Source organism: Brienomyrus brachyistius, chromosome 7 (genome assembly GCF_023856365.1).
Source record: "Brienomyrus brachyistius isolate T26 chromosome 7, BBRACH_0.4, whole genome shotgun sequence".
Classification (NCBI taxonomy): Eukaryota; Metazoa; Chordata; class Actinopteri; order Osteoglossiformes; family Mormyridae; genus Brienomyrus; species Brienomyrus brachyistius.
Window position 1 is genome coordinate 29696617 of NC_064539.1, and position 25570 is coordinate 29722186.

A 25570-nucleotide genomic window follows, 5' to 3' on the forward strand; every position below is an offset into this window, starting at 1 on the left:
GAAGTATCCTAAACGGCACGCGTCATTTTCAACTTTGTTTTGAAAGCGAGGAGATACGAGTACAGTAATGGCGAAAAGCACTTTACTTTGTTTGGACTGATGATGAGGTGGAATTGTTCTTCAAGGTAACACGATTACAAGACGTGCAAGACAGCTTAGAACATTAATTGGGCGTCTTGCCATTCGAAATATGTAGACATACTGCAGCGCTATACAAACCAGTAGCCATCACTCGAAGAAGCGGGACGCTGTTGTAAGGACTGCTTTCACTAGATCGAAGAAATATCTAAGTTGATATTGTCTTCGAAGCTGAAATATATACGCATAGAATTCTGGCAAGCTGTCGATTTGCAGAGGAAAAGTGGACAAGAGAGGTTTTTTTTATTTTGAACGGTGCGAAGTTATCTGGGGAGGCTGCCCAGTGAGAGCTGGCTTACCCAGGAGGATCTGGTAATAAAGAGGGTTTTGTTGCAGACTAGACGCTGCGGACCGAGAGCTTTCGGCGACAATATCGTCGACAAGGCTAACTTCGGTCGTTGAAAGACTTACCAGTGCCATTGTGGACTGCACAGCACAAAACATTGCAGCACATGGCTCCTCCTCGATATTCATCGAATCAGTTTACATATCCCAGCATGCATGTACATAATTGAAATAGACTACACAAACAACCAGCTTTAGTGTAATTTGTTTATATACGGTATACATGGCTGGTTCATATGTACATTTCTCATTTGCACAATCAGGTAAAACTTTCTATAATATTTTTAGAAATGGCACACTTTATATTTTCTTTGTTCGTTAAAGCTTGAGCACAATGTTATTTGTAAATTTTGTTTGTCCAACCAGAGTTTCTTATTATTGTAGAAGTGACAAAGTACATATTTTATATTGTTTTTTTTTAATGAAGTAAAATTTTTCTAAACTCTTTACTGTTGATAAAATTTACACACGGCCACGTGTTTTAGTTACAAAAAGCGAAATATAGTACTGTAGCGTCGCAAACACAGTTGCACATAAAAGGGACCATTAAAATCACAGTGACAACGCAGCTATAAATAAAATACACCACGGATCCAGAAACTTCTTTACTGCACGTCTCACTCTCTTCCTCTGTTTCCGCGCACACTTGTCTTACTATAATGTTTGATGGAGTCACTGTCAGAGGACTCAACTGTTCGTTGAATCAAAATCTGTCTGAACTTTTACTTTCTGGAACCGAACTATACACCTCTGAATACTTCCTAAAAATAAGCTACCTAAATGTTTCTAAACTGGTGCAATCACGCAGGCATCCTTCCATCTTACGTATGTTCTAGAATGAACGGGTTTACTGTGGCCCTGAATTGTATAAGTGAAAGCAGAACGTTGGCTGATGAATGCAATATAACTTTACAATGCAACTTATTTAACTTATGAACTTTGTTCAAACAGCACTTTGACCTGACAACTGAGTAGTATGTTTCCATCCGTTCCCATATAGACGTTCAAAGCTTCAACATAGGAATGTCAAAAGAACTTCACACTAAGAACCATGGATTGCGTTCTACTGAAGCTGCAATATTTTCCGGATTCCTTCAAATATACCCATAATGTACCCCGCCCATGAAGTGCATACTTTCGCTTTCAGTTTTGAACGGCGCGCGCTGTTTAAGATTACATGGGATTGGCCGAAACGCTTCAGAAAATCTCTCACGTCCGCGTGACGAACATCGGCTTGTCATAAAGCAGTGAGTAAAATCTTTGCACATTTACAGTTGTCTAACGTAAGCTTATTCAGCTGTATTGCTACATAGTAAAAAATTACAATGCACTTCTGTGTAAATTACGACGGCATTGATAACTGCCATCACGATACTTAAGAGTATTTTTTCGTGTATATATTTTGTACGACATTCATTAAATATATGAAAAGTAACCTGAATAAATTACATTTTAATTTCCCCCCAGCAGCTGCATGTTATATATGTGTTCGTATTGAATTGCAATCAACATATCTTTCATCTGAAGTGAAACCGAAATATATTTGATACACGTCGTTTCCTTAGCTGGGAAGCTAATTGGCTAAATATGGCTACTTGTAGTTAAATGGCTATATGCTGCACCTGGTGGGTTACTGCTACTCGGTCTTCTTCAGTTATTCACCCTTTCTTTCTATTTTCTAAATATAAACTAATCTTATTACACCAGACTGGATGATTTACTAAGATGTTAGTGTCTGGGTACTGGTGCATTTACACTTGCGTGCTAGTGATGTTCTGCAGCGTAGTTCAACGCTTCGACAAGTTAAGACTGTATGTTAGCAAGTTAGCCTCCTGTCTGACGGCAAAACGTGGTTTTATGACATATGCCTTTCGTACATTAAACTTTCAGGAGCGTGTAATCACCGTAAAGCATGTCAGATCGCCGTACTGGGGACAAACAGAGCATTCCTCCCGAGGCTGGACCATCAGGCGTAGGCGATCCGGCGCACATATCCGGAAGTGACCAACATGCGAAAAAGGAACCCTCTGGTAAAAAACCAGTATCTTTTTGCTGTTAAATTAAAATAACCGGGAAATGTACGGTCCTATTAGTGTTAAGATGCATTGATTGCAACTTTTGGATTTTTTTGTTTCCCTTTCTCCTAAAATGTAAAAGTCATAATGGGCTCTTATCAGCTAAAAACGTACATTTATCTGCTAGAGTCTTTAGCCAGATAAACTATGTGTCGGTCAAAGCCAGAGCTGAACTTTCAAGACACAGGAGTGTGCTTGATCAGGTTAAACCAGTAGTTCTCAGTCCTGTTACTGACACTCTCCCTGCCAGAATGTTTTCTTTCCATCCTTACCTTAATCAGGCTAATACTGAATGTGGCAGATTAAAAGCAGTGTGGGTTGGAGTGAAAATATTCGGGGGGGCACCAGGAACAGGATTGAGAACTACTGGTTTAGACCATCTGAATAAGTACAGATGTTCCTTGACTTAAAATGGAGTTACGTTCCAGTGCCATTTGCCATCGCAAATTGAAAACATCGTCAATCGAATATGAATTCATAGGACGCCCTTGGACATTTAGTAGATATGATGGGCTTGTGAAAAAAAATTTAAACATAGAAAAAAATGCCATTTTATGAGACACCGTATGAGATGTACATGCTCATTATCATCACAGAGACTGGAAGCACAGCTGGGTGGATGCTGTTGTCGCCCGGCAACAGTATGAAGTATTGTACCAGATATCCATAGCCTGGAAGCAGATCAAAATTCAAAGTTTGATCACTACTGACTGCATTCCTGTCGCACCATCATAAAGTTTAAATATCGTCAGTCAAACACGTTATGAAGCAAGGAGCATCTGTATGTTGGAATGGGTGTTAGGGTTTTGCTGTTGTGTCTGGCGAGCTCGTCACATTAATTTAATTAAAAATGGATCGGGGGCAGTCTCTCATTCCTCAGGCGCGTCCAAACGGAATGACAGCTCTCAAATGAACGATATACTCCACCATGATGACAAGGCACACAAGGGTCAGAGTCGCAGGATGTCGTCCAGTTATGATGAGAGCAGGTCCCAGTCAGGACAGGCAACAGGAGGTGAAGTGGCGAGACAGATCAACAACAGGACACCCCTGTCTAAGCTGAAGAGCCTCCCTACTTGCCATATGGAACTGGATAAGTTGTCCTTCAGCAAGCACCACACAGTTCTGGTCAACGTAAGGATTTAATATTGCTTTAGCTGGTCACGTACTATGGGGTCATATTGAGAGTTCATAAACATCACTCCTGTTCCTTTACATTGTAGTAAGAGAAATTCACTGGTCGGCTGTAAAGACATTCCCGAGCTTATTTGTGTGTTGATGGACCGGTTGTTGTATATTGTTATACAAATTTGTTTATTTTTTGTTTCCCTTCTCTGTCTAGGTAGATGAATTCCAACATAAGCGGTTGGTACCACAACATGGCAAACCCAAATGGAATAGTTGTTCTGTGAAAATGCCTTACTTGACTGAAAGTGTTATGCAGTCAAACATTTACCAGGTGGGGAACCAGAACATTGAATTGGCTCGGCTTGCGTAAGGGATAGAAGTGCTCTCTCATTTCGTATGTCTTTCTGCAAAAAGCTAATTCTCATTGTTCCTCATTTATTTAGACTGAAAGAACACGATGGAATGGAATTTGTAAAACTTTGTCCCATCTCCCAAAGACCCCATCATCATTTGACGTTGAGGTATGGTGTTTGGTAGGAATGACCATTTCGGGCAGAATTATTAGTCAAATTTTGCCAGTGATTTTTCAAATAATATTCAATTAACCTCTCCCCCAGCCCACCCCTACATCAGACACAGAAAAATGTATATGTAGCATGGATCAGATTAGTTACTTATTTCCTTACACAATTCGATATTATTTGTGGCTGCTAAAAGATTAAAAAGTAGCTTGAAGAAATTAAATTGAAAGATGAAATCAAACTGACAAGCTCAAGGGCAGTTACCATATAATGACATATATTAGTCTGTGCCTTGTGGATTCAGGGAAACACTTCTCTGGGGTATCGGTTACTCCATGAATGTATTTCCATGCAAAATGAAACATTACTCATTGCTGCAAAAGGATATCTTAGAACGTTATAAGTAGCCTCGAAACATTTCAGTGAGAAAATTAGTCAGACTGAATCCAAAGCCAAAATAACTTCACTTTACCAGCCTGAATTCTCTCCCGTCTTTTCTAACCTATGAACACGTCACTTCCGTTTCCCCTCTCTTTCTCTCTTTAGAATGCAATAAAGAGATGCAACCCAAAGTACAAAGACCATTGGTCTTTTGATGCTCTGCATTATTTCTCTAAGGTCAGTGATTCAAGTCGTGTTGTGTTCATTTAGTAGCAAATGACTAACTGACTTTGTGATACAATTATATAACATCATTAAAAAGTCATGGTCCTCAGCAGCTCTCATCACTATAGCAGTTCAAGAGCATATTTCATAATCAGATTATTTATTGCCACACGACCAAAGTTACCAACAGTTTGAGACACCATGTCACAGTAGACAATTAAGTGTAATGTGGATAGAGCATACACACAAGATAACAAGCAGAGAGGGTGAGTGATAAGTACAGAGGTTGGTGGAATTTTAGTCAAATACTGGAAGTAAATACAGACAATATACATTCATACATGCAGTGCGTGACGTATAACTCATGATATGCAATTACAACGTGCAAGTAAATCATTAGGTATCTGTGCTGATGAGAAAGTAAATATCGAAACGATGCAGGTATTGCATTGTTGTTGATTAAAAGCAGGGGGAGTTGTTGAGGAGTCTCATTGGCATTGGGGAAGAAACTGGTTTGAATTGTTTTGTTTTGGTGGTTAGTGATCTGAGTTACCTACCGGAGGGAAGCAGTTGAAATAGATCATGCACAGGATGTGAGAGCATGTGAGAGATCCTTTTGGCAGGTTGAGTGTATAGTTGTTCAGTTGATGGCAGTGCAGAACCACAGATCTTTCTGGCCTTGGTGACGATTGGCTGGAGTCTTTTCTTAGTGAGGGAATCCATTCCACCATACCAGACTGCGATAGAGCATGTCAGGTTGCTGTCTGTGATGGAAGCGTCGAATTGTCCAAAGAGGAGCCGCAAATGAACATTCTTAGCCTGCAATGCATGTTTAAAGTAAACAGAGCAGCCCCTGACACCAATTTGTTTATTAAAAATAATGCAGTTCATCATTAAAGTGTTAATCTATACATTTCAGTCCCTAACCATTGAGGAGCGTATGGACATGTCTTCCATTCTGTACAAAATAGCTGTACTGGCCCTCAGGTTGCCGGACCTTTGCCCGAAGGTAAGATGTACTGAACCCACATGGCCACCTCTTCTGGTTTTGTGGGGTTAATTGCAGCCTAACACTCCTTTGTCCCTCATCATTCTTTGGCAGGCCATTCCCTTGCTGAGACGCGACCAGTATCACTCCATCACGATGTCTCAGCTCCAGATCGCTTGCCTGCTGGCCAACGCCTTTTACTGCACCTTCCCCCACCGCAACGCCTCCCACCACAACTCAGAGTACTTCAACTACCCCACCATAAACTTCTCCAGGTCTGCTCCTCCTCGTGGTGTTTTTGTGCCTGGCCCATCTCGCCATCTCACAGCCATGAGATGTATGTCTCTCATATTGTGATGAGCCCAAACCAGACAGACGTTTACTTCAGTGACAAAATGACAACATATTGCAGAGTGGACATGATAGATGAATTAATCTGATCAGCAGGCTTCACCACTGGCTCAAGCTGGGCAGTTTCTGGTGACAGTAGTATCAGTAATATTAGACACACATACATCGGTCTCACATCGGTACACCACTATTTAAAAGGAAACCTGACCTTTTTTGATATTTCACTGTTGTCACCAAATTGTGCAGGTTTATCACACATTTCACTGTTCACTGTAGCTAATTTGACATATATTTAAGGGAGCCTCTTTTTATACAAAACTGTCAATCATGGGTTAGGGTACTTTCCTCCCTAGTCAATTTTTAGTAGTAGAAAATGGAGACATTTTAACTTTCAGTCCCTGTTTAAATGTATACAATGTTCATAGTGCAAAAAATTCTAATCGCTGTATGTTCATCTCCTGAAGTTAGTGCTCACCTGCCCACATTACCCATTTCGTGGGACATCAGTCTTCCATTCTTTACTGGATGATGACTGGATTGCTACCATGAAAAGTAGTTTTCTGAGAAAGAGGAAAAATGAAAGATCTGTGGAATGTAAAGTGCGCATCTCCCTTTATGTCACGTTCAGCGTGCTGGGTGTATTCTTTTCGCCCTCTCTACAGCTTGTTTGGGAACTGGTCACCAAGGAAACAGCAGAAACTCAAAGCCATTTTCAACTACTTCAAGATAGTTTCAGATCACGGTAACTGCTGTCTGAAGTGCTCCCTGATGGATTATGGGTCATTATCCCTTTCCTGTTCCTTATAACTTGGAGGTGTGCAGGAGAGAAAAGGCAGGGTCAGCCTTGGATCCAGACACTTGTTGGATCCTTTGCAGGAAGCCACAGGAGGTCAAAATGGTTTTTCTATCAGAAACCCACTGTTTGTGCTCGTTCTCTGCCTACAGAAAAAGAGATCGAGGGACTGGTAACCTTCGAGAGGTGCTCTCTTCATGTCCCTCCGCAATGGGAAAGGTAGCTATGGTTCTTCTTCCTGGTTGCATGTGTTGTAAAAGACGGAATGTGTCATTGACACGCAGCTGATTGTCCCCCCTTTGTGGCTGGCCCTCTGGCATTGTGTAGGGAATCCAAAATGCTGACTAACCTTCACGTCTCCTCGGAAGGCACCATTGAGGATAAGGGCCTGGGCATGCTGCAGGTATGAACCCCAATCAGACTTGCTGTCCGCCTGACTCATTCTGAACCTGCTATCTGCTTCTACTTCCTCAATCATCTCTCGCTCTGCTATGTTGAACTGGTATATGTCTGCTTGTGTATCACAGCACTGTTTGTCTATGAAATATAAGTCGATCGATCTTTCTGTATCCTCTTGTAATACTGCAATATCACCCATGCAAGCTGCCATGGAGTTTTCTGTGCTGAGTTGAAGGTCTCGGGTTTGTGGCAGGTGGACTTTGCCTGCAGCATGGTAGGAGGGGGTGTGCTTGGGAACGGACTGGTCCAGGAGGAGATCCTGTTCCTCTGCTACCCAGAGCTCATTGTGTCCAGGCTTTTCACTGAGAAGCTGGCCGACCACGAGTGTCTCCGGATCACTGGTAAGGGCATGTGTGAGGTACCTCAGACTAATGTCACCTCCAGAGTCTAGTGGGCAGCCCCCCACTGGTCTGGTAGCTCTGCTACTAAAATGTCTTGTAAACTTTGGAACAATATGATTGTAAAATATGTATTAATCACTGATCAATTAGGTGTTTTTTCAGTTCCAGGGGAACAGCTCAGTTTTGCCCAAGCTGGGAAGTTACTCTACTGATTCGCATAAACGATGGCTGGGTTCTGCTTCAGTTAGCTTGGTGTTTTAGGGCTGGGCTTAGGCAAAAATGGCCAGGTCCGCTGGGCCACTGTTTCAACGTGCACTTCGCATTTGTCATGCCCTGTGCCATGACATTATTTTGCCTCCCCCTACAGGTGTCCAGCAGTACAACACATACACTGGCTTCAGCGACACCTTTCAGTGTAGGGAATTTTGCATAGACCGATGCCAGAGGTAACCTATGAACACGTCACTGCCGTTTCCAGTTGACTTTATGCCTCTGCACCCAGGCTTTGCTGCAGATGCAGCTTTTCCCCACTTGCAGAAACATACTATGCTATTCTTGTAGATATGCAGTGCCGCTTTGCAGGGTACAGTGCATGTGTGCCGAGTGAAAGGATTCTTCAGACTCGGTGAAAAGCTAACAAATGTTAATCTCCATCCAAAGGGACGAATGGCTCAGACGTCAGAGAAAGATGGTCGCCATTGACGCCTTGAACTTCAAAAACCAGAGGGAGCAGTACGACATGAGGCGCGTAGACCGTGAGCTGAACAAGGTCGGTTGGCCTGTACGGTCTCACCCTGTTACTGTGACTAATCATGGAAAGGAAACCATTGTGGGTGTGACTGCTGTGCTGTCAGGCAGCAGCTGGTGTAGTCCAGTAAGAAACGCAGTGTGACCACTGTCACTAGGGTGCTTGGAAGCAGCTCAGATCTTACCTTCTCTACAAAGTGGAGAAGGTCAGTACATTAGGCTGCCACGAAGAGCTTGTGAAGCCAAGAACGTTTGTCAATGTTTGCATTTGTTGGTCGCTATCAGCATCTGATTAGATCTGTTACCCAGCTTATTTGATGTTGCCAAGGATCTTTTGGCTCTTAGCTGCTCTTGTGTTTTCAGACTTTGCTGACATGAGTTTCCATCTGACCAGGTTAAGAAGCAAAGGAGCTTTTCTCAATGTGCGTTTTGGGTTGTTTTTTGAAGGCCTACTGTGGTTTCCGGGGAGAAGAGGACATCCCTCCCGATTACCTCCCAGCTATAGCTACTGGGAACTGGGGCTGTGGTGCCTTTAAGGGTGACCCCAAACTCAAAGGTAAGGCAGGTCACCTCCCAGGAGGACAGGAAAATGCCTTGTTGGAATATGCAGCTGTAAATGTACCGAGGCCCTCCTCTTGTTAAATGATGTAGCATAGCTGATGTGCCTTTCTGTGTTCTAAGACTAACGCTCTTGAATTAGTTGTTGTGGTTTTTCTTTAGCTCAGTGCTTTCGTCTATCTATCTTCCAGTCCCTGATCCTGGTCAGAATGGAGCCAATGCTGCATTTCACCCACACATGGGATCCCCATCCATCACTTTCTGTACATTTACACAGACACTATGGCCAATTTAGACATGCTCATTACCCTATTTACATGGCTTTGGACTGAAGGTGGACATGGAGTGAACATGAAAGCTCCACACAAAGAGTGTAGGATTTGAACACCCAGCTCAGCCCTAAAACCCCCATGGTTTTCATACTTTGGCAGTGTTTCCCAGTCTGGTCGTCGGAGACCCACACAGTCCACACTTCTGCCCCCTCCCAGCTCCCTCATGACCATGATCTCTCCTCTGCTGTAGGTCTTATACAGTTAATGGCTGCAGCCGTGGCTGGGAGAGATGTGGCCTACTTCACGTTCCACAGCAAGCACCTTGAAATGGAGCTGCTGGGGATGTACGAGTTCCTCATCCATCATACTGTGACAGTGGGTGAGTCAATTCCCCCCCCCCCCCCGCCGCATGCTAAATGAAGACTCAAGATTACACAACATTGTTTGGGCATTTGTCACATTTAAGACGTGCACCTGAAAACATACGATACCTGGTCTGCCTTTTGCTTATATTCACTGATAACCTTTACTTCATATCGCTGATGTTTTATGTTGTTGCGAAGATCGTAGGAAATCCACAGCCTTGAGCTTCTTAGCGATGGGTCCCATCTACTGCTGACCCCCACATAAGTGTCCACGATGCTGATTTTTGTCTCACTCTCTTTCCAGCTCGGCTCTATGAGCTACTCAAACTTTACTGCAGGCTTGTGAATGAGAGTCGAGAGCCTGAAGACCTCTTTAGGTTCATCAAACGTGCTATCACCGACACGACATGCAGACACTAAGAGGCTGCATGAAGCTGGTGCACCATGAGAAGGTTCTGAGGCTACACCGCCTTTGCAAACAATCAACGGAAAAAATTATTCCTGTAAATTAGGTGAACTTTTATTATTATTTTTTGTCCGATCAGTATTTAGACTTAATTGACGGGATGCTTTTCTAGTCTGGGACGACACTAAGGTTATGAATATCACACAATATACAAACTGTTCTTGCTGTTTTAAAGAATGAGTATATTTAACCAATAAATTCTTATAAGGTGTTACAAATTAATTCAATGAAAATGAGTATGCAGGTTTAAATGCAATAAAATTACCATTTGTACAAGTACATGGGAATTCTTTATTTTTCACATAGAACATCTCTCTTCTCTGAGACACACACATGTGCGCAGGTAGGAGCAGTGCTTAGGGTCACACTGACATTAGTGTGGCAGGCCTGGAGCTCTTGGGGTTCGGGGGCTTGACCAGGACGCAGCAGTGATGCCATGACTCTGTCGGGCGATTCAGGGCACCAGTGCAGACATGAGCCCCGGCCAGCTGGATGATACACCAACCTAACGTCACCCACTCACGGTTTCATTTGTGTTCTTGTGTACAAATAAAACTTCCAGAGAAACTGGAGCACAACGTGTGCGGCAAACGTCCTTTCCAGGCTGATCTAAAAAGAAAATAAAAAGCGAACCACGTGCTTTTTTTACGGAGGTAAAAATAACACAATCAGATCTATCACCACTAGGAGAATAAATATATGAGATACAGCTTCTGATTGGAGAGAAAAGTGCAAATTTTTCATAATGTTAAGGTCTTCCGGGAAAGCATTTAAAAATTTTTTTGCAAACCGCATACTTTCTCCTCAACCCTTTTACTTGGATACCGGAGAATTAATGGGGAGGGGTGTGGAAAACATTGTTAACACTATGCTGCATTATCACAAAATGGCTGCCTCCATGGGAACAGGAATGTCATGTGACTTGGTAAGTACAGAACACCTTCCACCCGGGCCTCCTATAAGGAGTGCAAACTGCTCGTCATGTGACCAGCTGGGACCAGTCAAAGTGGAGAGTAAAGGAAACGGTTGTGGGTATGTTTCCCAAAGGCTCCCGTTGGCAACTTGCATAGTTGGAACTGTTCAGTTGCATTGTTCCAACTATGTAAGCTGCTAACTTTGTTAGGAACTATGCTTCTGGGAAATGTAACCTTCAACGATTTACCGCAGCTCACATTCACAGGTGTGGCAAGAGAGCTACTGTACTGTGCAGTAATGTCACTCTGTGGTTAAGCATAACCTGTGCTATAATTTTGTGTTTAAATTCCAGTTCCTTGAAATTGACTTTGTTAGCCTTGTTGGTACTGGTGCAAAAGATGCGCTTGACACTGTTTCTGTGTGCATGCAGAAGTGGCATCCTGAAGGTGGGGGCAGGACGGCCTACTGGGTAGCCAGAAACGTCCGTCCTAGAAGGATGGGGAATTATGTAGAAGCCAACCACCAGGGCTGAGTTAGGGGTGAGGGTATCGGGCAGCGAGGGGGCGGTTTGACTGGAACGGGTGTGGGATGGGGGCTGGCTGGGTGCTAGGATCGTCCCCGGAAGCCATCCAGGTTGAAGGCAGTGTTCAGAAAGCGCCGCAGCTCCACCCCATGAGTCATCTTGTTCCCGGTGGCAGGCGCGGCTGCGGGGTCCCTGCCGGCATACCTACAGGGCACAGGAACCAGAACAGTGGCCGTGAGAAGGCCGTTTGACTGGGGAAAAGGGAGGGGCACGGGGAGGCGGAGCTTACCACACGGCCCGGGAGTCGGCTGTGCTGCTGCGGAGGCGGGGCTTCACGTAGTTATAGTAACCCTGGTTCTTGTGCTCCTCCTGGCACCACACCAGCTCCGCCCCTGCGTACTTATCAGCCTCCGCCTTCACCAGGTCGAAGGGGAACGGAGACAGCTGTGTGCAGAGGACGAGCAGGCGTGTGGGGCAGGCCATGTCTGATCCTGCAGCGACACCTCCAGTCGAATTTTATCTACACACATCGTTGAAGAGCTTTGCGGTACATTTTCGTTTACGGTTCGCAGCTGTAAAGCTGGCAGCTGAGGGCCGAGTGCCCATGGCCGGTACCTGCTCGATGCGGGTGATGGCCACCACGTGCTCCATGTCACGTGCCTTCCGCTCCTTTGTCAGGTCATAGTAGACTTTCCCCGTGCAGAAAATGAGGCGCTTCACTCCCTCCGGGCTCTGGGACGCGGGGCCGGCCTCTGCGATCAGCCGCTGGAAATGTGTGCCTTGGCATGACAGGGACAGTGTCACATACAAAGGGTTTGGTGACCAAGACCATATCACAGCATATTTCTTATTCTTGCCTTTTGTGTTCTTGAATGTTATGTTAAGAACATAAACTCTAACTGCCTAACACACTGTTTCCCGACCGTGGCCCTTAGACTTTCTGCAAAAACAGGAACTGTCTGGCAGGGAGCTGGCAGGGAGCAAAAACATGAACTGCTGGCAGGGAGCTGGGAGGGAGCAAAAACATGAACTGCTGGCAGGGAGCTGGGAGGGAGCAAAAACATGAACTGTCTGGCAGGGAGCTGGGAGGGAGCAAAAACATGAACTGCTGGCAGGGAGCTGGGAGGGAGCAAAAACATGAACTGTCTGGCAGGGAGCTGGGAGGGAGCAAAAACATGAACTGTCTGGCAGGGAGCTGGGAGGGAGCAAAAACATGAACTGCTGGCAGGGAGCTGGGAGGGAGCAAAAACATGAACTGTCTGGCAGGGAGCTGGGAGGGAGCAAAAACATGAACTGTCTTTGGGTCCCGGTGGATCGGGTCAGGAAACACTGGCCTAACATACCTCATACATTTCACAAAGGTGCAGAGAAATTAGCCGAATGCTTAATGCTGCTAGTCTAAAACAAGAATATAATGGGAACAGCCTAAAACTGTCCCATTCACTGCATTGCCACATGGCTTAGTTCACACACAGACTGGCATTTGATTGGTGGACGTTTGCTCCTCCCACTCCGCTCTTCATCTCTCTCACCTGGCAACATCTCATCAAAGCTGGATTTGGCCTCTGGGTGGCGCAGCAGCGACTTGGGTGTGAAGATGATGAGCTGTGATTGGGGGGTAAAGGGAGACGGTCAGACCTTTAACTGAGGGTGCCAGTGGGTTTGGGGGAATATCAGTTAAGACTCACAGGTTTCCTGAAGGGCAGCAGGATCTGTCTTCTCAACACATGGAAGTAATTGCTGGGAGTGGAGCAGTTGACCACAATCCAGTTGCAACCATATAGCTGCCTGACCGCAAAGTCCTCTGTTATTTTCTGCAGCATGAAGGAGTTAGAGATCAGGGAGTATTTAATGCACATTTAATGCAGCAAACACATCTGATTACCCAACAACAATTCATTAAATTACTTCACAACTTCATTAAATTAGCCTGTTGCTCCTCACTAATGCTGCAATATAAGCAAGATGATTCGGGGTTCAGCAAAAGAATTATTATGACTGTATAGGTTTTGGGTCCAGAGAGTATAAATCCAGACCAAGATTTTATTTCAACCAAGCAGTTGAGCAGGTACACAGAATACTCAGCTGGATGGTTGAAACAAAATCCTGGTCGGGATTTGTATTCTCCAGACCAGAAATCTCCAGCTCTGCTGTAACTTCATTTAGCTTCAGGCTGTGAGAAGGTGACTTACTGGGAAAACATCTGGGTCATCGTTGCACATCTGCAAGAACCTTTCTGGACGAGCAGATGAGTGTTCTGGGCCCTGGGGGAGGGTTGTACAGAGGGGTAGAACTGTAACAGAATCTTCTATCAATCACAGTTTCAAACTGGTCAACCATAGGCTCTCTCGCCATGATTTAAAAAAAGCGTAGTTCTTGAGAACGCAAATGGTCTATTTGTTACGAATCCATGGGGAGCCAACAAAATGAGGGTGATATCTGATAGATGCTGACCATGCCCTCCATGCCGTGGGGCAGCAGCATCACGATGCCGTTCTGACGGACCCACTTGGCCTGGCCGGAGGAGATGAACTGGTCGATGATGCCCTGGGCCGTGTTGTGGAAATCTCCGAACTGGGCCTCCCACAGGACCAGGGAGTTGGGGCTGGCCATGGCGAAGCCCAGCTCAAAACCTGCCCGCCCCCGGAAGAAGAACAGAGTGGAGGATGGGGGAAAAATACCTACAGGCCATTCGCCGACGAGCATTTTAGCCAAACATAAGCATTTTAACACATAATCAAGGTATGAGCATCCTAGCCCTGACTCATCAGTACTGTACTCTTCGCTCGTGGGAGTATTGTTCATGAGGGCAGAAAAAAATTATTGGTTCAGAGAGAGAACCAATCAGATTGTAGAGGAGATGGGTCCAAGTAACTAGAGGAGGCGGGACCAACTATCAGATGTCTTGGTCTTGCCTCCGCTCGTTACTTGAACCCACCCCCAAGTAGAACTCCCACTAGTGTACTGTTCACATCTATCAAGACTTTGAGAATAATGGTGGAGGGTTGGGCTATCATGTATATATAAAAGGCCATGGGTACTGTATTGGGAGGGGCAGACTGACCCAGCACGCCATACTCTGAGAGGGAGCTGTTGCACACAGTGTAGGGCGCCTGCTTTGGGGACAGGTGGTTCATAGGAACGCAGGTCCTCTTGTCGACGTTCTGGTCGTGCAGCACATGGTGACGGTGGCTGTGGAGAGAAGAAGTAAGGGGAGGAGCAACGAGGAAGGGAGCAGGTCAGCTGGGCAAAAACATCACCTTTATTTAAGCACAAGGTAACATAGATAGGTAGATAGGTGGCTGGATGGATGGATGGAGAACCTTTATTTATCCAGAAGGAAATTTAGGAAACATGCTAAAAAAACTATTTCCAACTTTAAATTAATATCATGAATAATGTGCTAAGAGTCAATCAGAGTAACAAAGAACTGCACAGAGATTACAGTTTGTCCATTGCTGCGGGTGGACGGGCTGGGCCTTCACTGCGAACCTGAAGGTGCCCCTCTCGACGTCCTGGCCACTGAGGCGCACGTGGATGCCTTCCTGGAGCAGCGAGCCGAAGGCCATGTATTCGGCCAGGGCCCAGTCCACCGTGTGCCGCTGGATCATGGCTCCCCGGCTACTCAGGACGCGTGTCAGTCCTGAGTCACAAGCAGGCGAGAAGCAGGAGTGAGGAGCTGCCCTGTGTGAATGGCGAGGCGTGTCCACACACATGCACGTGTGTGTGAAAGGCACTCCAGACATCCTTAGGCGTGTCATATTCTGGAATCCGGGCGCTCATATGTACTCCTGTCACCACACCTCTGTCATTGGTAAAAAATGCACGTGAGTGTGTGCTCTGTGTCTGGTAAAGAATGCATGGCATCACACACCTGCGTGGATAGTGAAATTTTCCACAGGCACAGAAGAGGCCACCTGGCCAATATGGACCAGCTCCTCCTCTTTCAGGCCCGTGGACGGGCAGGTCATACTCTTTGGCTGGCCGTCCAGAGTGAAGAAGCCTGTACATGCATCCGTAAAGGAGGAGAGAGACACCGGGACAGATCAGTCCTCCAAGGTCATGCCACAACCTTCAGACTCAAGACCTCAAGACTACATAATTACTTCATTCAAATAATGGAAGCATAAATATTTGCAGGGCCAGAGGTACAAGTTTGGAATTTGTTTAAAAAACTTCTAATGTCTACACCTGTTATGAGCTCATCCCTAAATCATCCTCTGGAAGGCTGGCAGTGGTAACCGAAATCAGAACCGCTCACCCATACCGGGTCATTCATAACTCACCCGGCCAGGGGGAGTCCAGCCAGTGTTTGATGTTGAGGATCTTCTCATCCTTGGAGCGAGTGTATGCGTCCTCGCAGATTTTGTCATACTTTGCCACCTCCTCCTGGAGGAGATCCACACACACTGTCTTAGCTCCCTCCATCTCCCCTCTGCCTCTCCCCACCCTACCACACTCTGGAGTGGATGATGTTACCTCGTACTCCTGCCTGGTAACGATGCCTTCCGTAATCAGCTTCTCTGTATACTTCTGAAGGACCCCTTTCTGCTTTTGGATCTTCTTGTACATCAGAGGCTGTGTGAACATGGGCTCGTCCATCTCATTGTGGCCATTCCGTCGGTAGCACACCTGAGGACACACACACACACACACACACACACAGGTTTGTAATTATATCTTTGTGGGGACTCTCCCTTCATTTCTATGGGGGAAACGTTAATCCCAACATGACAACCTTAACCCTCACCCAGCTCTAACCTTAACCATAAGTAACCAAAGAAAATACAAGACATTTTTAGTTTTTTGATAGCATTCACAGATCTTTGACCTGAAAAATGGTCCCCACAGTGTCAAAAAAACAGGTTTTTGTCACACTGTGAGGTACATTCGGTCCCCACAATGTAATATAACCCTAACCCACAACACAGTAAACTTTAGCCTTACTCTGCATTTGCCTTAATGCAGTAGTGAAAGCAGCGATATTTCCTACCATACGCAGGGTTTCTGCAGGTAACTTTATTAAAGTCCAGTGATTCCAATGAATAACCGAAACCGTGGGTAAGAGCTGTAAACCTGTCAAATTCGTATTTTAAGGCCTAAAATTCAGATTATTGGACTTTTTAAGGACCAACGGAAATAGGCCTATTGCGTAGAGTTCTAACAGCATGTGACATGTGACACTGCCACTTCCCTCGTACTTTCATAACCTCACAACCACTTGGAGCCAGGAAAAGACACGTAAATGACAGATTTAGCAATGTCACATTTACAGTAACCTTAAATGTCAGCTATACGTCTCTTCTAGTGGGACTGAAAGGAACTAGTAAGACTCAGAATAATTAGTTGGTTCTAGGAGCATGATTAAATGACTAAAATTTCTCAAAAAATAAAAATAAATACCATCAAAAGTTTGGACACACGTACCCATAGAACAGTTCATTTGTACCATTCTCTACATTTTCGAATAATTATAAAGACATGAAAACTATAAAATAACATATATGGAATTATGCACTGACTAAAAAAATATTTATTTGGGGGGGAGAGGCAGTTCTGTGGTTTGGGACTCAGAAGGTTGCCAGTTCAAATCCCTGGGTCGGCAGAGCGATGTCACCCTTGGACCCTTGAGCAAGACCCTTAAACCCAATTACTTTATAGACTGCATGACCCCACTTTCTCCTCTATGCCACTCTCATGAGGCGGCCCCCTGGGGGGCTTTTCCAGCGGTCCTGAAGGAGGTCCCACATACGGTATATGCTGAGCACTCTGGGTCACTTTCCCTTCACTCTCTGGTCAAACTCCACCAAAAACCATTTATACTGAGTTCATGTCTGACGGCCAGGTCATGTGAGGCAGCACTACCACCATCCACTGTAGACGGCTTGGCGTAACCAAACCTTTGATTGGTTGTAGGTAACACATATATCATGCCCAAAAGAGGCGGAGGCCTACCAGGTCCACGACCACGTCCTTGTGGAAGGTCGCACGCCATTCAGCCGCTACATTGCACACATACATGACGGCCTCGGGATCGTCGGCATTGACGTGGAAGATGGGCGCGTTGACCACGCGGGCCACGTCAGTGGGATAGGGGGAGGACCGCGCCATGCGGGGGTCTGTTGTGAAACCAATCTGAAGGTGTGGATTTGGAATGTTAGAACAAAAGGTGACACAAGGGCATTTGTAGTAACTCGTAATTAATTTACTTCTGGGAATTAATTTGGAATGCAACTGACCTGGTTGTTGACGACGACGTGCACGGTGCCATGTGTGGTGTAGGAAGGCAAGTCGCTCAGGTGGAATGTTTCGTACACGATGCCCTGCCCAGCGAAGGCAGCATCGCCATGCAGCAGGACGGGCATCACCTGCGACGCAGATGCTTGTCAGCACAGCTGCACCACACTTCCTCATGCCTCTTTCATGCCAGACTCGCTATTCCACAGCTTTCCGACAATCGGGTCCAAGAACTGACAGATATATGTACTGATTCACAGCTGAACGTTTGAACAAACCCTTCGTTGTTTGTTCCACTTATACTCAATGGCCAGTCTATTAGTTATCCTGGTTTATTAGAGCAAACAGCCAATCGTGTGGCTGCGACTGAATAGCGCACAGTTACTGTGTGGCTATGCATTAGAACAAACATCTTCATTATTTTTTTGATGGTTCCAGCATACCTGACGCCCTCCTGGGGTCTTCACACACTACAATGTCATTAGTTTACAATATTAACATATTGCAGTAGTTTGGACATCCTGGTTTTGCCGAGTTCGATGTGTCCTTTGCGTTTCACTTTCGATAACCAATCACATTCTTCATCATATGACATCACCGCCTTTCTTTTTCATTTTCAAACTCTTGGCTTCCCGTCATCCAGTCATCATGCCAGGAACAGTGTGGCTCAGCAGGGGAATGCACCTGTGATCACAAGCTTGTTGTTTCATGACGTGTTATTAGTTGTTTGTTATTTTTATTTTACTACTATTATCATCCTGAAATGAAGACTCGCCCATACATTGTTCCATTCAGTCCTTGCAGGTAAACACGTCCCTATATTTTGTCTATATTTATCTTAACAAAAGGCAAACAGAATAAGACAGGTATTGTAGATATCTGTGCAACTTACTGCTTAACAGAAAACACTGGTTTTAATTAATGCGGTGATGTCATAAGATGAAGACCGTGATTGGTTAAAGAAGTGAAACACAAGCCCCTCCCTTGTTGACCAAGGAACACATCGAATTCTGCAAAATCAGAACGTTGGTGGTAGTTCAATGGCTGAAAAAAAAATCCTTTGAGGTCAAGGGATAATGGCTAGACTTGGTTAAAATTAACAGGAAGTCCACAAGTGTAAACACGAAAAGTACCAGCTAGGTGTAGCCAATAAAGTGGCCACTGACTACATATTGTCTGTTATGCTACCTTTCTGCTATTTTCTCCCAATATGGAATGAGCAAATAACATGCACAGTAATCTGCGAGGAGTTAAGGTGAGAGTGGAGCCCGTCAGGGATGTCGTGGAAGAACGTGGCACGGTCGTCACTGGGACTGTTACCCGCTTTCCGTCAGTGTCCCCACAGTAGAACTGCTCAGCTTTGGTCTTGCCCTGCACCACAGAGTCTACGGCTTCCAGGTGCGAGGGGTTGGCCATCAAGGACAACGTGACGTAGCGGTCCGTTGCCCGGTTGATGGTGCGATGGTACATTCCCAGGTGGTATTTCACATCTCCTGAACCCTGGCAAGACGCAGGAAAAGAGAAAACCTCATTTCAATAAGGAATATGGGCTACCTACCACAAGGAATCTGCTCCAAGTGGGACAAATGTGTAAAGAGAAGGTGGAGCCACATCCCCAGGTTAGATGTGTTGGAAGGGTCCCACTATCCCACCTCATCTGCAGCTTCCAGTTTGGAGTCAAACTGACAGAAGATCTGCTCCAGTTCCTTGCGGATGACATTGGCCAAGACATTGAGACGACCTCTAAGCACAGATGGGGAATATTTACATACTTTGAATGTAGAAATGTAACAGCATGAACTGTATGAGAATCTGAAATTCTCCATACTGAGCTTAATTAAGATTCAATTAATGAATAGATATAATTTAACTTAATCTTTTGGTTTTGGCCTGAGACCAAAACGATGACAGCCAAAATGGCCACCACAGTACGTGTACCTGTGTGACATGCCTATGATAACACTCTCCACACCGTTCTGGCTCGACTTGTCGATGATGGTCTTGAGGGCGGGGATGAGCGACTCGCAGCCCTCCAGCCCAAATCGCTTCTCTGAGGACCACTTCCTCTGTAGGAACTCTTCAAACCTGCCACGCGATGACAGAGAGCCAAGCAAACTCTCAGGTTTGGAGTCCGAGCATGAGGAACGGCCAAGCATTGGCGGAGGCAGCAAGGAGACCACCATCGCTGACAACTAGTTAGTACTGGATGCCTCATTTTGTGAAGCTGTGTTCTATAGGCTTAACAACCAACTCCCCCAGCCCAGAGCATTCCACCACTAGGGGGCTTTTAGTTAGAACCTGCACATAACTATTCAGTTCCGATTTTTATCCAACATCTTTGCCAACACAGTTCCCTCGATGTCCTTGAATTATTTTTAAAAATATTAAAAGTTGATATGACCAGATTGAGATGTTTGGGTTCTAGAACACCATGCAGCCAGACCCTAGCATCAATACCACGAAAGAAGCTACACTTCTGAGCTGCTTAAAAGCGCGATGAAGATACAGTTTAAAGAAGCATAAGGAGGTGTTGGCTAACTGACTGTGCCGTCAGGGGCCTGGAGGTGGTGGGTGGGTGGATAGGAGGAGAGCAGCGCTGACCTAGTGGACCGGATCATCCGGGCCAGTAGGGTTCTCTTCTCCTCCAGCGTGAACTGCATCACACCAGGCTTCTCAAACTTCTGCCGGATCCACTGGCACTGCTCCAGGTCATTGATGAACATGAACTCCACACCAATATGCTGGCAGTATGCCATCTAGACGGGAGGGGAATTACATATGAGCTACATACTGCTGTTCTGGTGCCTGACGGCAGTGAGCGAGTATGCAAGCTCCGCCCACTATTCTACCGACTCCTCCCTCACCCTAGTTTTCTGTCCCTATGCCAGTTGTGTGACTTTTACAAGAAGGGATTAATGTCATGACCCCTTCGTGCACATAGTTAACTGGAACTGGCTTTAAATGACATTTAGTGTTGTGTGACTAAGGTTGCCTGTTCCAGACCCAATACATTTATTGTTTGTGTGTGGGGGGAGGTGGGGGGCTGGCGGACCTCGAGGCGACGAATGATTTCCCTCAGGGGCAGGACACTCTCGTTGCCCCCAATGAAGGTGGTGGTGGGGAGTCGGAACATCTTGTCCAGATCGGCCTCCTCCAGCCTGTAGAATCCTGGATAGGTGAGGGAGGGTGTAAAGCAAAAATAGGGTGGGGAAGAGAAACGCTGGAGGTTATGGGGGGCAAAGGGGGCAGAGCAACATAGACCAGAGACAGAGTGGTGCAGCAGAGCACCAAGGAAGACAAAGAAAAAACACAATAAACAAGCACTAGGGAATGTGGAGCAGGTTGGTTACAGGACATCAAAACTACGTTCCTGATGAGATACAGATATAGATAAATGCGTCAATGGTGCATTCATGTTATGTTAGAAATGAATACCAAGGCACCGGCAGAGAATGAGCCGTAAGGCAAACGCAGCAGTGCAAAGGGGGGCGAGAGATGAGTCAGTAAGAAGTGACAGGCTTGGGGGTGATACAAAGCTTTTTTTTTGCATTTTCAATAAAGGGTGTTCAGTGTGGTTTCAGTGGTGCTACTGTCATCATCAGCTGAATCAAGGGCGGTTCATCTGGATGCAATGAAAATGAGCAAATAGTGGGATTTGACAGGGAAAAGGCAACTAAATTCTGCTCCAAGCTGGTAACTCCTTGGTATCTTATTACACACATAAGGAGCTCATTGCAGCTCTACAACGTCTATAGTTACATATTAAAACCCTTATTTGGACCACTGCTTCTCGCTACCTTCCCTTCACCCTGGAAGTTTTTCCAAATTACATTTGCTGAAGTGTTGTCCCAACACCTTAAGGAACAAGTCAGCAAAGGCTGATTTTCACTCAAAACACCCCTTCACCGGGGGCATGTGGAAGGCTAGTGAAGTGTACGCATCATGTAAGAGAAATTCACCTTTGGTGACACCCCAGGCATAAAGGCATAAAACTTATACTTCAGTGATGACTCCATGCATACAGGCGAAGCATGGTAAGTCATCGAGGATGCAAGTGTGTCCCAATTCCACTTTTTGTCTATGCTATCTCACTCACTCACTCACTCACTCACTCACTCCTTCCCTTGTCAGCTTCATGAACTGTTAGACAGCAAGTCATTGAGGGAGGGAGCGAGGGACCCATTGAAAAAAAAAATTGGGATGTAGCCTATGAGTCCTATAATAAACCAGCATTCTTCAGATTTAGTTGGTAACAGCCGCAGCGGGCAGTCCTGCTGGTCCTGATCGGAAAGTGAAGTTATTCATTACAGGAACCTAAACCACGAGCAGTGGCCTCTTTATTTACAGGACAAATTGCATGTGAAAAATACCCTGCATGGTAGTCATCTGCTGCACGTCAGTGCTGGGGGAAAGGATGTTTATGACGAAAACCACCTTATGAAGAGCAAAAAACAAAACACTGCACAATAACCGGGCTAACAGCCAACGTGCAACGACTCCAATGTGGTTAAAGCAGTGGGAAAGACTCAGAAATTAAGATACCTACTCTAACACCAAAGTCCTGAGTGGCAGTGCAGAGACGGATTAGAGTTAAAAACCCAAAGCCTTTTGTTAATATGGGAAGGGTTTCAGGGGCGACTCGCGCCCCCCACTCTGTGAAAGCTTAAGATCACTGCCTCCCCATGTCTCCCTGTGAGAGGTCAGAGAATGAAATGCGCAGGGACAGCCCAAAGACCAGGGCCCATGTTGGCAACACGATCTGCAAAGGATACCAAGGGAGGAGAGAAAAAACAACCATCTGACCTGAAGCTGCAGAGCTAGACCCACACACTTTATGTGATAGAAAATATTGCATTTTTACATGTTTAAGTAATTAATATGCTACATTATCATTACAGGATGAGCAATGACTTCTGAGAAACAGTCACGATGTTCTAGAACCCAAACATTAAGTACAGCTGACAACCCTGTATAAGAAGGTGAAGTTCTGAGATGCTCCATTCCTCCATTCTCACAATCACAAGATAAACCAGAGATTTCAGAACTCGTCTCTCCAGAAAACATCTAATCAGATTGTACATCCACCATCCATTTTCCAAACTGCTTATCCTACTGGGTCGCGGGGGGTCCGGAGCCTATCCCGGAAGCAATGGGCAGGAGGCAGGGAACAACCCAGGATGGGGGGCCAGCCCATCGCAGGGCACAGATTGTACACTATGCAAGAATATATAGTTCAACAACAAAGCGATAGAACACAGACTTTCTGGAGAACCTGGGAACGGAAGAGATTAAGCAGTGTGACGTCTACTGGGCCGCTCTGCATTCCCCTGAAGATAAACAGACAGCCGGGCTCATGATCATCTGTGTCGTATTAACAAAACAGAGAGGAGGGGCATCCCCACCCCTCAGGAGCTTCTCCATTTCTTCAGATCTGGCCACCACTGGGACCAGTTTGTTAAAAATTAGACTGCACGGTCCAAAGCCCATTGGAACGCATTCATGTGTTGTGTCCAAGGGTTGCTGTACAGCGTAATGTTCTGGTACTCACCATTTTATGGCAGATATTTCAACGTGAAGAACAGTTTTCTTTTCATGTATTTTGCATACTAAGCAAAATGTGATGTTGTGCAACTCACCATTACTTTCCCCCCATCCTGGGTTGTTCCCTACCTTGCTCCCATAGCCTCTGGGACAGGCTCTGGACCCCCCCCAACCCTGATTTGGATGAGCAGGTACAAAAAAACGGATAGTCTGTTTTTATTTATATGTATTTTTACTGAGTTTTTTAATTATTATGTTTACTGTTCATAATTTAGTTTTGATTTCAGTTTTAGTTTGGTTTAGGGGCACTATGGTTCAGCAGGATCTTGGATGGGACAGACACAGCACTGCAGTTATGAAGAAGGCCTTGCAATGCTTGTATTTCCTGTGACAACTCAAGGATCTCATCCAGGATGAAGAAGAAGGTGGGGAAGATCATGGCTGACCGCTCACATCTTTGTGCTGCTGGGCTTACAGATACATATTTTGCGGTTGATCCTACACAGATAGGTGCATATTAACTCTTATAGTTGCTGAGAATAAAACGTACTGGTGCAGATTAGCGGAATGATGGTTTTTTTATTCTACGGACACCGAATGATCGATCTGAGGGCCAGATTTCATAATGCAATTTAAACATGTCCTGGACTGGCACTTTGAGACCTTGTCTAAGTGGTGAATGAACCATTATGGAAAAATGGCTGATTGCCCAATGCCATGTTCTACATTGTTTTTGTAGTTTAGTGTCTTTAGCTCTGGTGCTGTTGGCTTTCAATATTAATAAAGTTTACATATTGGACAAGATTGATTTTTAAGGAATATCACTGATATTTTAACTAATATCCATGCAGGGAAATATGGGAAGGTTAGGGCACGCATGCAAAGGAAGCAGATGATGGAGGTTTTTGGAATGGGTGATACAATGAGCAGAGAGTCTGCCCTGTAGCCATGGAAACCTGCCCACCGCTCCCCAACGAGTTTCATGCAGTAACTGCCCTCACCAAGTTTATCCGGAGATGTGATTATGTCAGTGAGCCTGACTCCATATCAGCGTCCGTAATTCCCACAGGGTCCAACTGAATAAAGATCCACCAACCGGCAAGAAGAACAAATAAAATATAAAAGGAAGAGACTCAGAATCTGGGGCAGAGAGTGAAGACAGAGGTAGGCGACGGAAAAGAGGGCAGGTAGCAGCATTGAACAGACACAGAGTTCAGAAATATAACAGCTGTAATGACCCTCACCGACTCGATGGAACCCAACGGTTCCTGGAGCATCACTGGAACTGATGCCCAGAGGGTCCAGTTTGGCTATGTGATGTCCTCTCACCTGTAAACGAAGCAACAATGGTCATTGTGTGACAGCACACCGGCAGAGGAACACACCAAATGGCACAGCTGTGACCCAGCGTCTATCTAACGAGGGTGTTTATCAATGACAAAATGGGTTCCAGTCTTCAGTGGGTATTGTTTTATTTGTCTGTTATACTAACTTAACAATGACGAATATACAGATAAAGTCTATATATGTATGGAAATAAAACTGTTTACTTTATACATTCATGTTGGGCATTGAGACACCAGACTAACCTGGTAGCCACGGATGAGGGACTGTACAGCCAAATGGTCCTCCATCAGCTTCTCCATGTTGGGCTGTGCCCCTACCAGTGCCTGGCTGTGTGCCACCCGCATGGGAGAAGAGGTGTGGTAAGCTGTACCTGGGGGAGATCCAGCGTTTGCCTTTCGGAAGAAGACGTCCCATGACTGGAAAATGGAGAGATTGTCAATCCGTCAGTCTGTCATGTCAGTCTGATGCATGGTGCACATGAGAGATCACCATCTACTTAGATCAGATCAGAGGTACAACATATAGCCTGAGTTCCAAACTGGAGCAGAAATGAGACAGACTGCCTATCAACCTGCCTTTCTGCAACGAGGCAGCCTGAAATGAAACTCGAGCAGACCAAGGGACCCCCAATCACATAAGTAACAAAACAATCAACAATCTGGCAGTTTGCCATTCATTTCCAAGGATCTCCAGGCTGTCATGGTGCACCGGTTGAAACCTCTGTTCGAGGCTATTCACTAAATCGGCATCATTGCTGTGTCAGCAATCTTCAAATTATCATCTGCATATTTAAAGGCATATCTCAAACACAGGCAGCACAGACAATTCCACATCCAAAGCAAGATCCACATGTC

General features: G+C 45.4%; 2 protein-coding genes across 12 annotated transcripts in view; one reads left to right on the plus strand and one right to left on the minus strand.

The window, feature by feature from the left end:
• Positions 1-10432, plus strand: pargl (poly (ADP-ribose) glycohydrolase, like). 5 transcript variants are annotated; one of them, XM_049019461.1, is made up of 18 exons: positions 1-125; positions 1484-1730; positions 2374-2513; positions 3424-3692; positions 3901-4017; positions 4130-4207; positions 4754-4825; positions 5733-5822; positions 5916-6076; positions 6815-6894; positions 7098-7164; positions 7273-7348; positions 7598-7745; positions 8113-8191; positions 8406-8514; positions 8940-9048; positions 9573-9701; positions 9992-10432. In XM_049019461.1, the coding sequence occupies exons 3-18, from the start codon at positions 2396-2398 to the stop codon at positions 10105-10107; spliced, it is 1818 nt and encodes a 605-aa protein (XP_048875418.1). In that variant the 5' UTR covers positions 1-125; positions 1484-1730; positions 2374-2395; the 3' UTR covers positions 10108-10432. The 5 variants fall into 5 exon arrangements, with proteins under 5 accessions (XP_048875418.1, XP_048875423.1, XP_048875420.1 ...); XM_049019466.1 differs by lacking the exons at positions 1-125; positions 1484-1730 and adding an exon at positions 1748-1766; XM_049019463.1 differs by lacking the exons at positions 1-125; positions 1484-1730 and adding an exon at positions 2025-2108.
• The window catches only part of LOC125745988 (2-oxoglutarate dehydrogenase complex component E1-like), a 25188-nt gene continuing 10038 nt past the window's right edge, over positions 10421-25570 (minus strand). For 6 of the 7 annotated variants that reach the window (XM_049019404.1, XM_049019405.1, XM_049019400.1 and 3 more), the window contains 21 exons: positions 24959-25132; positions 24614-24698; positions 20881-20996; positions 20430-20584; positions 19767-19913; positions 19481-19571; positions 19149-19328; positions 17831-17959; positions 17547-17726; positions 16071-16223; positions 15878-15980; positions 15466-15594; positions 15084-15234; positions 14656-14783; positions 14046-14224; positions 13784-13855; positions 13280-13405; positions 13124-13196; positions 12207-12370; positions 11881-12035; positions 10421-11795 (listed from right to left, as the gene is read on the minus strand). In XM_049019404.1, coding sequence (XP_048875361.1) covers positions 11675-11795; positions 11881-12035; positions 12207-12370; positions 13124-13196; positions 13280-13405; positions 13784-13855; positions 14046-14224; positions 14656-14783; positions 15084-15234; positions 15466-15594; positions 15878-15980; positions 16071-16223; positions 17547-17726; positions 17831-17959; positions 19149-19328; positions 19481-19571; positions 19767-19913; positions 20430-20584; positions 20881-20996; positions 24614-24698; positions 24959-25132 — 2811 coding nt within the window. In that variant the 3' untranslated portion in view covers positions 10421-11674. Of the gene's footprint in view, positions 11796-11880; positions 12083-12206; positions 12371-13123; positions 13197-13279; positions 13406-13783; positions 13856-14045; positions 14225-14655; positions 14784-15083; positions 15235-15465; positions 15595-15877; positions 15981-16070; positions 16224-17546; positions 17727-17830; positions 17960-19148; positions 19329-19480; positions 19572-19766; positions 19914-20429; positions 20585-20880; positions 20997-24613; positions 24699-24958; positions 25133-25570 lie in introns of those variants that run through there. The other variant, XM_049019406.1, reaches the window with a different exon arrangement.

Coding starts and splice junctions, on each gene's coding strand:
- pargl (XM_049019461.1), top strand. CDS start 2,396: ATGTCAGATCGCCGTACTGGGGACAAACAGAGCATTCCTCCCGAGGCT. Junction 4,826..5,732: donor CTCTGCATTATTTCTCTAAG/GTCAGTGATTCA, acceptor TATACATTTCAG/TCCCTAACCATTGAGGAGCG. Junction 7,165..7,272: donor GTCCCTCCGCAATGGGAAAG/GTAGCTATGGTT, acceptor GGCATTGTGTAG/GGAATCCAAAATGCTGACTA.